General features: G+C 39.7%; 1 protein-coding gene across 2 annotated transcripts in view; it reads right to left on the bottom strand.

Annotated features, from left to right (window-relative positions):
- Nucleotides 1-9,154, bottom strand: part of Slc15a2 (solute carrier family 15 member 2) — a 29,045-nt gene extending 19,891 nt beyond the window's left edge. The window contains exons 1-4 of one of the 2 annotated variants that reach the window (NM_031672.2): nt 8,878-9,154; nt 6,703-6,790; nt 5,996-6,137; nt 825-917 (exon numbers count right to left, since the gene is read on the bottom strand). In NM_031672.2, coding sequence (NP_113860.2) covers nt 825-917; nt 5,996-6,137; nt 6,703-6,790; nt 8,878-9,015 — 461 coding nt within the window. In that variant the 5' untranslated portion in view covers nt 9,016-9,154. Of the gene's footprint in view, nt 1-824; nt 918-5,995; nt 6,138-6,702; nt 6,791-8,877 lie in introns of those variants that run through there. The other variant, XM_063270759.1, reaches the window with a different exon arrangement.
- Between the last annotated feature and the right edge of the window lie 5,343 nt (nt 9,155-14,497).

Genomic DNA, 14,497 nt, shown 5'->3' with positions numbered 1-14,497 from the left:
TAATCATCTTCACCTTTGAGGCTCTGCTAAGAATTGTATTGCTTAGAAGACCCAGTACTCCTTAGTTCTCTGTATCCTCTGCGTGCATCAAGTGGAAGAAGGCATTCAGGGACTCGGAATCTAGCATACCACTTTTTAATATCTTATTTTAGCAATTCAATTGAAAGATCATGGATGCTACTCTTGTATGCCCTTACTAACCACAAAGTAAAACATTGACATTTATCATAATAAATAGAAATGGCATCTATAAGATTTATGGAACAGGGATAAGGAGATATTTTGGTGTTTATTACTTTTCAAATAAAGTAAAAAAATTCAACTCAGAGTGTACATATATGTATATATATACATATATGTGTATTAAATTGGTTACATATATTAAAATCTAGCCATAAACACTGACGCGTGAAGTAAAGAGAGACAATAAAATGTTAATATGTAGAACTATACATGCATAGACATACCCCAATCTTTGGTTATAACTTTTCTAATATAAGTAAATAAATGGATGAGTAAATAAAAGCATAAAAGGTTTTTTTACTTTCAAGCACATAAAGAGTTTTTATAAAAAGCATACTAATTAGCCATTCTACTTGTCTTCGAATGTTTATTTAATAAAAAAAACCAAGACCTGGTAATGTAAGAAAGGATTCCATTGCCTGTAATCCTTTTCATTTTAATAAGTTTGGCAGTAAAATTATACATTGGAAAATCAAGGAGATTCTCTGATATAAATGGAATACCTCCTGTAGTGAGTCTCTGAGACATACACCTGCCTAATGTAAGGAAGGCAGCTAAATGGGTTCCATGATTTTACTCACGTATGTAGCATTTTTCCTCCCAGTATTGGTATGGCACCCAAAGACTTGAATACATGGCCAAGAACATACACCAGGGAGAGATAGATGATTGTCCTGTGAAGAAAGTTAAATCAGTCAGTGTATTGTTCAGAGACGTGTTCACTCTGTTCTCAGTAAACAGAGGAGACTGGAGCGGAGGAGGAGAGAAGGAACTGGAGAACAGAAACAATGGATGGAGTACACAAGGGAGGGAAAGGGAGTGTGATTCTTCATCAGTAGCATCTGCTTGGGGGTTGCCGATGTTTCTTTCTAGTTCCCTTCCCAGATCCGCTCTCTGCTCAGCTCTACACACAGAGCAACTCTCCTTCTACACAGACCTGACAGAAACTAGGTGGATTTGCAGCAAGCAGAGCGAGTGATGCTTTCAGTCAATAGAACTAGACAGCTCCACTTGTTCTGTCTTCTCAAGAAATGCCTCTTAGCTCTAGGGAGCAAGAGGAAAGATGGGTGACAAGCAAATGGGAGTGATAACACAACAGACTTTCAACAAGCACTAAGACGTAAGGAGAGTCAAAGGGATTTTAGGTCCCATCTGGGTAACTTGGACACTTGGGCTAACTGTAAACCCTAGGGTGATTTCCACACAGATAATTTGCCAAAGATAGGGAAGCACAAAGGACTTATGCTGATCGGTGATAAAAATCACACAATTGGTAAAAAACTACCTGTTAAGTATTTTTCCAATAGACTTGAATAGCAGATAAGTAGCTCATTGTGGAATTCCAAGAAGAACATACGTAGAGCTCTACACACTGACATGACACAATATTGCTCATACATTCTATGTGTATTACCATAAGTGGGATGTATGCAGTGTATATTATCATATAAATGAGATGATAATGCTATCACCCTCAGAATTATACAGTTTCTATTTATCATTTTCAAGTATTTTATGCTAGTGTCAAATATAGAGAATGCAATGAAAGTGCCAGGAAGCCCCTAGAGGTACCAGGAATCTCAACTTGTGGGTTCCTCATCCTAGACGTCTAATCTACTTAACTTAGTTTTCTGGGGGTTAAATCCTTGTTGAAATAAAAAGAAAAAAAAACAGAAAGAAAGGCAATACAAAGAATGGAAAGAAAACTAGTTATCACGAACCTTAAGGAGATGATGCTAAATTGTCAGAGAGAAACTAAGTAAATAGGGCTGGAGAGATGGCTCAGTGGTTAAGAGCTCTTGTCATCTTTGCAGAGTTAGAATAACGTCATTGGTTCACAGACACCGTAACTCCAGCTTCAAGACACCTGATGCCCCTTCCTTGCCTCTGCAGGCACTCATCCACATGTGGCATTCTCTCACACAGACACACAGACATACACATAAAAATAACAAAACTAAATCCTGAAGATCTCCTTACACAAGAGTTTCTGGGTGCCCATTTCCTCTTACATAGCTTGGATTCTAGGAGAGTAAAAAGGGAAAGGCTTTTAGCAGTTGTTCAGAAAATCACTTCTTGAATGTTTAAACAATCTTCCTAGTGTAAATACTCTACCTCCAAGATAACACTGAAAAACACACACACACACACTCAAGGTGGGGACAGTTAGCACAAGCATAAGACAGAGGGATACAGGGAGGGGACAGTTTGAACATATAAGTGCTCCTTTCCCTCCACTGAGGCAAGGCTGCCACCTCAGGTTTAAAAAGCAGAAGAGCCACTCGCTCCCAGGTTTTTTTAAAGTCAGGAATTAAATGTGGTGGCAGGAATAGCAAATGTATCCCACTGGACTGTAGCCATCACTCTTTTTGTGTATGAGGGCTCTCCCATTTATGTCCCCAAACATATACATATGTCTAGAAGGGAAAAATTAGCCAAGTTTTAAATCATTCCCTATCTAAATGAGATATCAACACGCTCCCCCAAAGTGTGTTGTTTAAAACAAAAACAAGGCCCAAAACAAATAAAAATCATCTTCCTTACTATGCACACCTGTTCACAGATTCGATGATGTTTTAGACAATAGTGCCTGGGCTCAATTATGGAAAAAAGACAGCAGTGAAAACATTTTAGGTGCCCCTTTCCATCTTCCAGTTTAGAGACAATGCATATAAGAACGAAGTGGTGGCCAGTGATGAGAGTTGGAGTTAGGACTGAGGAGGTCGAGCGTGCACGCTGCCGCACACTCAGAGCCCGGAGAATAGCATAGTTGGTTCAACATGGAGACATAAGGAAGCCAGGATAAAAGACAGCCAACGTGAACAGAAATCTGCAATTATAAATGCAGACTGGCATTTGAACTCCAGGGTCCACTCTGAGTGGCTGTCTGCGTATAGCTGAACTAGACACCCTGAGACGTGCTAACGGACAGTCAGTCTGTGGAGAGGGAAAGGCCAGAGTTTTGCTTGGTAGAAATCTGACAGTTAGCAAAGAGCTAAGTAAACAAAATGCCAAAGGGGAGGCCGATTAAAACCAACCCAGAAATATAACAGTAAGTGAATGAGGAAAATACAGAATTATGGAAGGCAAGGAATGATGAACAGGCTGAATTACTAAGTACAACACTCAGAGTGAGCAAGAATTTAGACACGAATATTGTTAATTTGTTAACAGAGGCTATCATCTCTATCCTGAGAAATTTCAGTAGAGGAGAAAGGGTGATTTATATAGCATTTCCTGCTGAAACTACCACGGTTTGCTCTCATTAAAGCCATTTGAACTCGAACAATGTGAAAACATGTTACATATAATTAATCTCCTATGCTCCTGATTATTTGGACAAATAAGGACTGGCCAACAAACATCCCTTATTTGGATTGGATTGAGTTGAATTGTGTTCTTTTCCATTGACTTACACTTCTCTGTCATGAGAAACGATGATAAAGAGAGAGAAAGTGGCAAATACATGGCTGCTTTTTGAAGCCATCTGTGGCAGTGGTTAAAAGAGGAACAAAATAGGATAAGAATTCAAGATTTTTGTTTGATTACTTGAAAATACTAGAAGCTTGTACAAGAGTCCCGTACAGGACACGATTCTAACTCTGAGGGAGAATTTGAAAACTGGAGAAAATCATTTAGGTAGTGGTGATAATTCTGTAAAAATTCAAGACTTTTGGGTTTGTGTAGTCTATGTAAATTATACTTCAGTAAAAGTAAGTTTAAAAAGCTAGCAAGATTGAGTCAAGAGTACAAATGAAGAGTATTAAGCTTCCTGCAAAATATTCAGGAAGCTATAGTTCACCAAATCCTAAAATTTTACTTCTTCAATCTCAAAGGAAGTTATTCTAAAAATATAACTTCGAGTCAGCACTGCAGAGTAAAGGAGGGGAAAAACACGTTCTATAATTAAATGAATAGACCGTAGCTTAAGTTATCTATTCCTGACGTAATTCCTATCTGTATCTGAATGAATTCAATGATTACTACACAAGTAACAAATGTAGCCACTTGCCCACTATGCCTCTCTGAAGAGAGTGCATTCATATATACACCATGTGAATGTAAGTGTGTGTGCGGGCACACTTATACCAAATTGAGTTGTAAATCGGTGTTCACAGTTATAATTCTGTGCTGGTTAGTTTCAACTGTCAACTTGACAAAACTAGAATCCCCAGGGAGGAGAGTCGTAATGAGGAATAATCTAGATCTGTCTGGTTGGCCTTTAGCCACGTCTACGGATGTGTGTGTGTGTGTGTGTGTGTGTGTGTGTGTGTGTGTGTGTGTGTGTGTGTGTGTGTGTGTGTTTGTCCTGAATGTTAACTGATGTAATAAGACACACCCACTATAGGTAGAGCCATTTCTTAGGCCAGCAGTTCCGAAAATATTAGAGGGAAAAGCTAGTTGAGTTAAAACAATCAAGGTCGAGTTTACTCTCTCACTGCTCCTGGCTCAAGGACTGACGTGATTAGCTGCTTAAATTCCTGCCTTGACTTTGCCAAGTGATGACAATAACTTAGAATTGCAAGCCAAGTCTCTCCCTCCTATGTTTCTTTTCTTTTTTTGTGGGGGGAGGAGTCAGAATATTTGTCATAGTAACTGAGGTGAAACAAAGACTAGTTCTATCAAAGTGTAGGTCTACAAACACAGTACCACACAGCCAAACTACTCCGGGAAACCATACATACTTACCTTTCCCTTTGGAGATTTGACAGGACATATTAACTTCTTGGAGACTAAAGGAGGCTATGCACTAAGGAAGGATTTTTTTTTAAATGTTTCCAAAACAATCTAGAATTTTTCTATCCTGATTTTACCATACAAGCTTTTATTTCTGCGCATAAGTCATCACATACGGTCACATTTTTAGAAGAGTATATGTTGAGACCACTAACTCAGAAAAGTGCCCAATGGCAAATCCACAGAATACTACTAAATAACAGGTGTCAATAGCTAATCGTTTGCCCTTGAGGACAATGCTATTGAGGCCAATTGTGACTTTATACCTTGTCTGCTGCTTCTATTTTTAGGAACAGGAGAACTGAACTAAATGGAGTATTATGTTAACTTGTAGAAATCTTTATTAGGGGCTGGAGAGATGGCTCAGCAGTTAAGAGCACCCGACTGCTCTTCCAGAGGTCATGAGTTCAATTCCCAGCAACCACATGGTGGCTCACAACCATCTGTAAAGAGATCTGATGCCCTCTTCTGGTGTATCTGAAGACAGCTACAGTGTACTTATATATAATAAATAAATAAATCTTTAAAAAAAAAAGAAATCTTTATTAGATCCCAAAGAAGGAAACAACAGAAAGGCAGAGACTGTAAACAGAGTGGGTTTGGCAGTGTCTGAAAAGAAAGGGTGATAAGATACTGAAGGAGGTGGGGTCACTGACTCTGGAGACATTGTGGGGAAAGGAGCAAATAACCAAAGTACATCTCTACAAATAGAACTTTACCAGTAACAACATTGACCTCTCTGAGAGAACATAAGATTCTTGTCCTAAGCTACTGAGTGGAAGACTTGCATTGTCTATCCTGGAGAGGTACGTGTCTGACAGTATTTTTTGGATTTTGGGTTTTTTTGGTTTTTTTGGTTTTTTGTTTTTGTTTTTTGTTTTTTTTGTTTTTTGTTTTTTGTTTTGTTTTGTTTTGTTTTGTTTTTGCTAGAAGACAAATGATTAGGAGTTCTGGGTAACTTTCTAGATAATGAACTTGTGAGGTTCCCGGGGCTGTAGTCTGCCATTGTCCTTACTTGAATTTTCCCAGCCAGGAGTCAGCAATGGCCGCACCCAAGATGGGAGTGAAATAGCAGAGGCTGCTGAAGGCATGGTAGACAGAGGTGGACGTGTCTTCATTCCAGTGCAGGAAATACAGGAAGTACAAGGTCAGCACAGCTGGGTGGAAATGGAAGAAAACAAATGGGAGACAAAATAAGATAGGCATAACGAAACGATTCACGGAGAAATACATTTGATCTCTGGGCTCTACAGGTGATCCTGGTCTTCTGCACTCCTATTAGGGAAATAACTGGGTGATGACTACCAGGCAGTAGAAGCAGGACCCATGGGAACGGTGAGAGTAAATGAGGCATGCTGGATACACAAATACAATACCCACCCCTTCAGTCTCTGTGTACCATAGCGTCATTTAGACTGTGAGAAGTTAACACAGAGCTTCCTATGGCCCTTCCTCCCCTCCTTCCCAGCAACAACACAGTTCAATGCGACTTTCAGGACGAGAGCTTTTTCCAACTTGTGTTCTTACTGGTTGTGCGTGGGTCCCGAGGGCCTTTTCAAATCTTAACCAGCATGAGTTATTAAATAAAATTGTATGAGGCATTTACTATCGTGATCAGAGGAAAAGATCAATTTATGCCAAGGCAAAGAGAATGTGCAAAGTGCATGCAAGGAAACCAGGCTGCAATAAACATAAGCAGAAAAGACTCAGGCGCTGAATTACCTTTCATGCCATAATAGGAAAATCGCTCGCAGAATTCATTCACCACGATGAAGGCAATGCTGACTGGGTAGCTGGAGCCAAAGATTTTCTATTCAAAGAAAAGGCAAAGGTTAACAAATGAGCATTTTCCCCATTTAAACTACCTTGTTACTCTTCAACTAAAACATATCTTGAAATATACAAAGATGTTCACATCATTTTCCCCAGGCTGACCTCTGTTTTAAGATCTTCCTGCCTCAGGCTCCCAAAGAGCTCAGATTGCAGGTGAACCCTGCTAAGTCTGGATAAAGCTCAATTTAGGGATGACTTCCCTAAATTGTTGTCATCAGTTAGCACAGAGCAGTGATCTCTTCATAACGTTGTTGTATGTTGTCATGACATAGGTTGTGGTCTCTTCATATGTTGTCTGTCATATTAATCATGATTATGTTACTGATGTGGGAGTAAAAAGTTCAAATCTTCCTTCTTCCTTTATTAGCATGGGACTAGCCAGACATTCCTTGACTGGGACCTACTCATCTCCCTAGAGTATCTCAATAAAAGCCTATGGCTCTAGGCAAGAGGATGATCATAGTTATTGCTAAGAATAAATGGAAATGGTAACCTTTGGAGCACATGATATTCAGGCAGTCAGAGCCAGATATGTCACTATTCTTCTTAGCTCTACTACAGGGACTGACTGGTCCCATCTGCCATGGTCACCATTCTGAGGGAAATCTTGACAATTTGCTGACTTCTCTTTCATAGCCTGCTAGATTCAGGCAGGGAGTTCAAATGGTGGCCAGGCAGTCCTAAATATAAGCTGATTGATCACCGTAACTCTGGGAGAGAAGTTTGAAGTCCTATGAAATTAAGGGTCCACCTTTCCTACTAGCATGCTTCTGTAATATTTCCTTTTAAAATTGATTTGTATTTATGAGAGTATGCATGAGAGTTTAAGTATGTGGGTGCCCGCAGAGACCAGAAAAAGAGGTTGGATCTCCTGGAGCTGGAGTTACAGGTTGCTGTGAGCTGTCTGACTTGGGAACCAGGAGCCAAACTGGTCCTTTGGAAAAGCAGCAAGTGCTCTCAACCGCTGAGCCAGCTCTCCAGCAGCAAGATTTTCATTTTCACGCTATACATTAGAGTAGCCGTGCTATCTCGTGAACTATGTAAAATAATAAAGACCACGTTTTATTTTAAATCTCTTTCCATAAAGATAGCTCCACTAACATGGACAGGGGACAAACATTCAAACATTAACATGAGGTTTATATTTTCTCTTATTTCATAGGTATGTGCCTCTCTTTAACTACCCTGACCAAGACATGATTAACTACATACATGTTACTGCCTGGTAACAACTTGATTGACAGATGCAATGAATTGGAATTATTACCTTTGCAGCTCTCATCTTGAGAACTAGGTACCACAGAGTTTATTTAACATTAGCGGGTGTACACTCTCACTAATTGGATTAACATGCAATCCTGACGTAAGTGTCACCAGTACTCAGCTCTGTGTTTCAATTCTGTTATTTCAAAGAAATAAGAATCATACTGACCTCCTGGTTAGTACTAAAACCTCAGCCAATTATTGGTTGTTGTGACTGTAGCCTTTCTACTGAGAGGATTTTACTATGATCTGAGGATCGAGTGAGGTGATAAATTCGGAAGTGCTTTAACAAGTACACAATGCAAAAATATTACTCTTTGTTCCCCCCTCCGACCTCCCACTGCAAAGTAGGGACACTTAGTAACAGAGAGTGGGTCTATTCTAAAGCTTCTGTCGGTGTCCAGAAAAAGGAAGGCTCTGCACACAAGGGGAACTAAAGGCTGAGTTTTGGTATTGGTAAGGAAAGAACAATCACACACAGTTCTCCAGACAGGAATGCTTGCCAAGTCTCCCTGGACATTCAAAGTGCTTTTTCTCCCCCAGGGAATATGCAGTGAAATAGAGCAAAACTCTGGGACCCAACTGGAAAAAAAAAATCCGGCTAACCCACCCTGTTGCTTCCTTCCCGAAACAGAAGAAACGAGAATAAATTTTCAGGTGAATTCTAATTCCACGAGAGAGTAGTTTTTCTGCTCTAACACAGTTCAGCGCGAAGTTGCAACAGCCAAGGAGGAACTTCGGAAGACTTACGTATGCTGTTACTCTGTTACAGTCTGAGACAAACTGAACTTCGGGACTCACCGGAGGTGACTTCTTTGGAGGGCTCGGAGGTCTAGGCAGCATCTCCTCAGTAGAGACAGGTGAAAAAAGCGTTTCCTTGGACTCATTTTTCTGGAAAGGATTCATGGCTGGCTCCTTACTCTCTCTCTCCTCAAGCATTTGGCTTCAGTAGGCAGTTAGGACTGCTGCCAGCCTACAGTGAAAAGGGGGACTAGGGGGAGGAGGGATGGCCACAGCAAATAGGTTTAACCCTGTGTGTGTCAGTTTCAGTAGCTGCCAGCCTCAGAGCAGAACTGGAAGCTATAGGAAAAGAGAGGGTCGGCACGCTCACTGTGCCAAAGGTAAGGCACAGGGAAGTAAGAACAACACGTCACGAGTCACAAGATGAGAACAGTACTAGGGACTTGATTAGGGTTATCTGTTTAAGAAAAATCCCTCTGTGAATGAGTACTAGATAGTACTCAAGAATGCAGCATCTGGGTTAGGTAACTCGCTCAGTGGTAGAGCACTGTGCCTTGAAGGTCCTGGATCTGATCTCTAGTGATATGGGGGAAGAGGGAAGAATATATAACAGTTTGAACACAGAAGGCTGATTTCAGGTTAATAATATGTGCTATTATTGGACACGTATTATATGCGGTGGTAATGTATATAAGTTATACATATATGTATGCAAATATATATACCTTTGGTTTTCATGTATTTTACTGCTCTCTTTATTATACAGCAATTATTGTTCCAAGAAATCGGGACACTTATCTAAAAATCACAGGGCCTGTAAAGTGGCAAATCTGGAATTTTCACTATGCAGAAACTGATAGGGAAAGCAGAGAGATAGGCATCAGCAGTCAGTGGCAGGTCGTGCAGGTATGTAAGCCATAAAAATGGAAGCTCAGGAATGCTAGGAAGTCAAAATGATTTGAACAAAGAGGAGAGTCATCGCAAAACTGAATCTGAAAATAAGAACGAGGTGGGCTTGGGTTTTGAACATCCCAACATTCAGCTAGGAAATCCTCTAAGTCAAAAATACCGGGCTAAAGGAAATGACAGGGAAACAGTTGGCAATAGCCCTTGCTAAAGTCACTCTTTGTATTTTCAAGTCCCCTCTTCGAAATCAATCTATTCGTTCACTAAGAAATGAAGTTTAATGTGTGCAAAAATTACGAACCAGTTGCTTTCTAGGTATTATTGCAAGCAAAACATTCTCTCAACGTTCAGTGGATGGATTTTATTCTGACTCTAGAATACAATACTTATCAGACAAGCAGCTGAAATATACACGGTGACAATAGATACATTATACCCTACATTGAATTGAATATATATAAACTCGAAAATCTAGTATCATACATCAATTATGCAAAAGTATTGGCTTTCATTGTGGCATTTCCATGCATGCATGTCTTACGGTCTGAACATAGTCTCCTTCCATTACCTTCTTTCTCCCCTTGTTGTTTTCCTTTGGCTAACTTAAAGAGGCGAGAGGAGCACAAAAGAACCTAGTGTCTACCCAGCTAGAAGTCAAAAGAAAGGGGGACATATTGCCAAAGGCTATAAAGGACATTTTTTATACCTTAGGGTTACCCCAGGGGCACTAACCCACCAGGTCAGGCAATGCCAGGATGAGTGATTTCATTTGCGGATACGAGAGAGGAAACTGAGAATGGAAGAACAAGGAAAAGAGGACAACGCAGGGAGGGCGAATATGAGCGAATTAAAATACATCTATGAAAAATTTAAAGATGCATTATTTTCTATGTTAACTAAGAAAATAGTAAAACGAGAAGAAGGAGGTGGGGAGGAGGAGGAAGAAGAGAAGGAGAAAGAGGAGGAAGATGAAGAGGAGGAGGAGGAAGAAGAGAAAAACTCTATGGCTTTATTTCTCACAAAATTCTTACATTACCCATTTGAATGACTTTTCAACAAATGAACCTTTCCCCCCTAAACGTTAACTCGGACTCTGACCAGGTTCTCTTGGCTGTGATACTCTTCACTTGTTTTCTTTCCCATCAACCTTTACCCAAAGAATAATCCAGTGTTACTTCTGCCTGTAGCAATAATGATTAATCTGTAGTAATTCTTTTAGGAAATATTGCTTTTCCTGACCTACCTCAGTTAAATACTGAATCTAAAGTAGGCAGAACTTTCTAGTCAAGTTACCTAGTAGAGGCACAAGTGCAGTGTAGAGCTTATTAAGTTACCGGCTTCCCTTGCCTTGGCCTTGTACTTCTAGATGATGTTGACTTCAGAAGAACAGACAAAGTAGCGCTTGTATGCATCAATTCTTGCACAGCCAGAGATCCCCGATCAACAAACTCCAGAGCATGAACTCCTGTTTCCTAATAAATGTCTATGAAATTTGTCTTTATGTGAGACAGAGTCTTACTGCTCTCCCTCTCTTGAATGTCTCTGATCTTCCAACTTCTCCCTTCATCACGCTGAGTGTTGGGAGTCCAAGAATGAGCCACCATTCTCTGTTTATGAACTGCTAGAGAGTGAACTCGGTTCAGGGTTTGCAAATGCTAGGCAAGCACTCTACCAACCAAGTCATAACCCAAAGCCTGAAATCTGTCTCTTGATGATGGCAATAAAATAACGGCATTAGTTCACAGAGTCAAATAATATCAGAAATATAATCTGAGCCTTTCCCTAGGTAAACATAACTTCTCTGATGCTAAGAATCACTTAGAGCGATATCATATTAAGATGCTTGCTTATACTCTATTGTTTTTGATAGGTCACCCTGAAACAGAAAGATAAAGGTCTAAGAGATAAATAAGAAAAAGGCATCTTTGACATAGGACGAATATAAACCCTTCAGAGACACACAGGACAATAGAAATAGAAGAATCTGATTATCAAAATCAAACATCAATAACAAACGAGGACATTTGTGGTTTCTGTAATATGACAGCTGACAGTAAAGTTTTCAGTTACTTGTAGAATGAGCTCTAAAGTAAGTTGTCTGAGAAGAGAAGCAAATATAAAATTAAAAGTAAATGTATGTTTAATAATGTCCAAAATAAGGGGCTTGAGACCCCATGTGAACAACAATGCCGATCAACCAGAGCTTCCAGGGACTAAGCCACTACCTAAAGACTATACATGGACTGACCCTGGGCTCTGACCTCATAGGTAGCAATGAATAGCCTAGTAAGAGCACCAGTGGAAGGGGAAGCCCTTGGTCCTGCCAAGACTCAACCCCCAGTGAACGGGATTGTTGCCAGGAGGGTGGTAATGGGGGGAGGATGGGGAGGGGAGCACCAATATAGAAGGGGAGTGGGAGGGGCTAGGGGGATGTTGGCCTGGAAACCGGGAAAGGGAATAACAATCGAAATGTAAATAAGAAATACTCAAGTTAATAAAGATAAAAAATAATGTCCAAAATATAAGAATCAGCCCCACACAAAATCGTATTGAATTATCAGCAACAAGTAAATAGATGAGGGAACCTAGAATACCAATCGTAGTAACATAAAAGATAAATGAAATAAAAGATGTTGAAGACCCCACCCCTGAAGCTATCAAGCATTAGTGAAAGAAAGGAGAAAATGAAAAACTTGAATAAATGGAGGAATGGCATAGTCATGATTGGAAGGCTCATATTATAAAAATGTCAATAGTCCCTTTTGCCTGTAGCACAGGATCCCAGTAGGTTTTAGGAAGGTAAAAAATGACTATTTGATCCTTACAATTCAAACGAAAATTCAAAAAGCCAGGAATCACACAATTTTAAAATCCAACTGTAGAGGATTTGAACTGCCTAATCAACACCTATTATGAAGTAATTACAACATAATCGTCACAAAGATAGACAAGGCAATCAATGGAGCAGAAGAGAATTCAGAGAAAGATCCACATATACTCGGTCTTTAAACAAAGGTAATCCTGTAATGTGGGGGGTGGGGAGAGTTATGGTGCTTCCAATCAATATATCATTTGGATATGCTTATGGAGTACAGTATTTTTTATATCAAAAAATATGTCAATTCTTCATAGGTTGAGGATTTAAATATTAAAGTCAAAATCCACGTTTTTGAAGTCAAGCATAAGAGATATGTTTGTAACTGTGGAGTAAGCTGAAATTCTTGAAGACTATATAAAAAATAGATCAATGCTTCATAGGTTGGAGATTTAAATAATGAAAGAAAAGAAAAATGTGATACATAATATTATAATTAATGAACACTGTTAGCTAAAAGACACCATAAAGAATGAAAAAGTCTGAGCTGCCTTCTTGGGTCCCCACATGTGTGCGCCATCTCTCAGCTGGTCTGCCCCGGACTCCCTGGTCGTGAACCTTAGTCCCCTGCACGGCCCCATTTCCACTCCGACAAAATGAAAGAAACGATCATGAACCAGGAAAACTCGCCCAGTGCAGGCACAAATGCGCGTTGGTGGGAAAGGAACTGCTCTTAGAGAGAAGAAGGTAGTTCGCAGAACAGTCATGGCAGATGGTAAAAACCTGCAGTTCTCCACAAAGAAGTTAGGGCAAACAATATCTCTGGTGTTGAAGAGGTGAACATGTGTACAAACCAACACACCTAACAACCTAAAGTTCAGGCAACTCTAGCAGCGAACACCTTCCCCGTTACAGGGCGCGCCGAGACAAAGTGGCTGACAGAAATGCTTCCCAGCATCTTCAACCAGCTTGGTGCAGAACAGTCTGACTAGTTAGAGGAAACTGACTGAAGCTCTGCGTGAAAAGCAGATGGGTGGATGGAAAAGCACCACTTGCTACTGGAGAGGATGATGATGATGAAGTTGCAGATCTAGTGGGGAATTTTGATTCAGCTTCTAAGACAGAAGCAAACTGAATCGAAGCAACTTCCGAAGAAGGTAACCCTGCGGAAGTAACATACAGGAGCTGCTGTTTTATATCATGACTGCTTTTTAAGAATTGTTTGTTTATTATGGGTCTGATAAAATCTAGATCTCTAATATTTTTAAGCCCAAGCACCCCGAATGCTGCAGCTCTTTTCAGTGTTCGATTATACCCAATTCATTCTTTGCAGCAAATTAAACTGAAGATGCCTGGGCATAAGTTTGGGAAAAGGTTAATAAAATTGTTTGCCTAGTTAAAAAAAAAAGAAAAAGAAAAAGAAAAAGAAAAAGTACATCCTAGTGTGAGAAAATGTTCACACTGTATCTATCAAAAGAGATGAACCCATACTATGGAAGCAATTCCAAAAATCAATTACAGATGAATAATAAAAATGGTCAAAAGGAACAAATAGATATTTCCCAAATAGCCAATAAATCTGATAACAGGTTATCAATTATATGGGTGCAAATACAGTTCAACTATGAGCATATGAGTTAATTTTATCTGTAAGACAATATATAGAAGGAAGACTGCTGGGTCAAAAGAAATGATTTTGAAATTTTCAAGTCATCTATGGTTTCCTTTGCCTATTTTTTCTTTATTGAATTCTTAACCTTTGTAAATCTGCAAGGTGTATTTGAGTAATATTGATATTAGCACTGCTATCCTTTGCCTTGCAAACGTCTTTGGAACCGAATCTATGGGCATTTGCAATTAAATATAACTTAGAACATTGTCGCACTAATCACAAGCATACAATTCCATTCACTTTTACACAGGGCCCTACTGATACAGATGAGGATGGCTGCTGCCAAC

Source organism: Rattus norvegicus, chromosome 11, assembly GCF_036323735.1.
Source record: "Rattus norvegicus strain BN/NHsdMcwi chromosome 11, GRCr8, whole genome shotgun sequence".
NCBI lineage: Eukaryota > Metazoa > Chordata > Mammalia > Rodentia > Muridae > Rattus > Rattus norvegicus.
The sequence above is the reverse complement of the archived record's forward strand: the minus strand, read 5'-3'. Positions and strand labels throughout refer to the sequence as shown.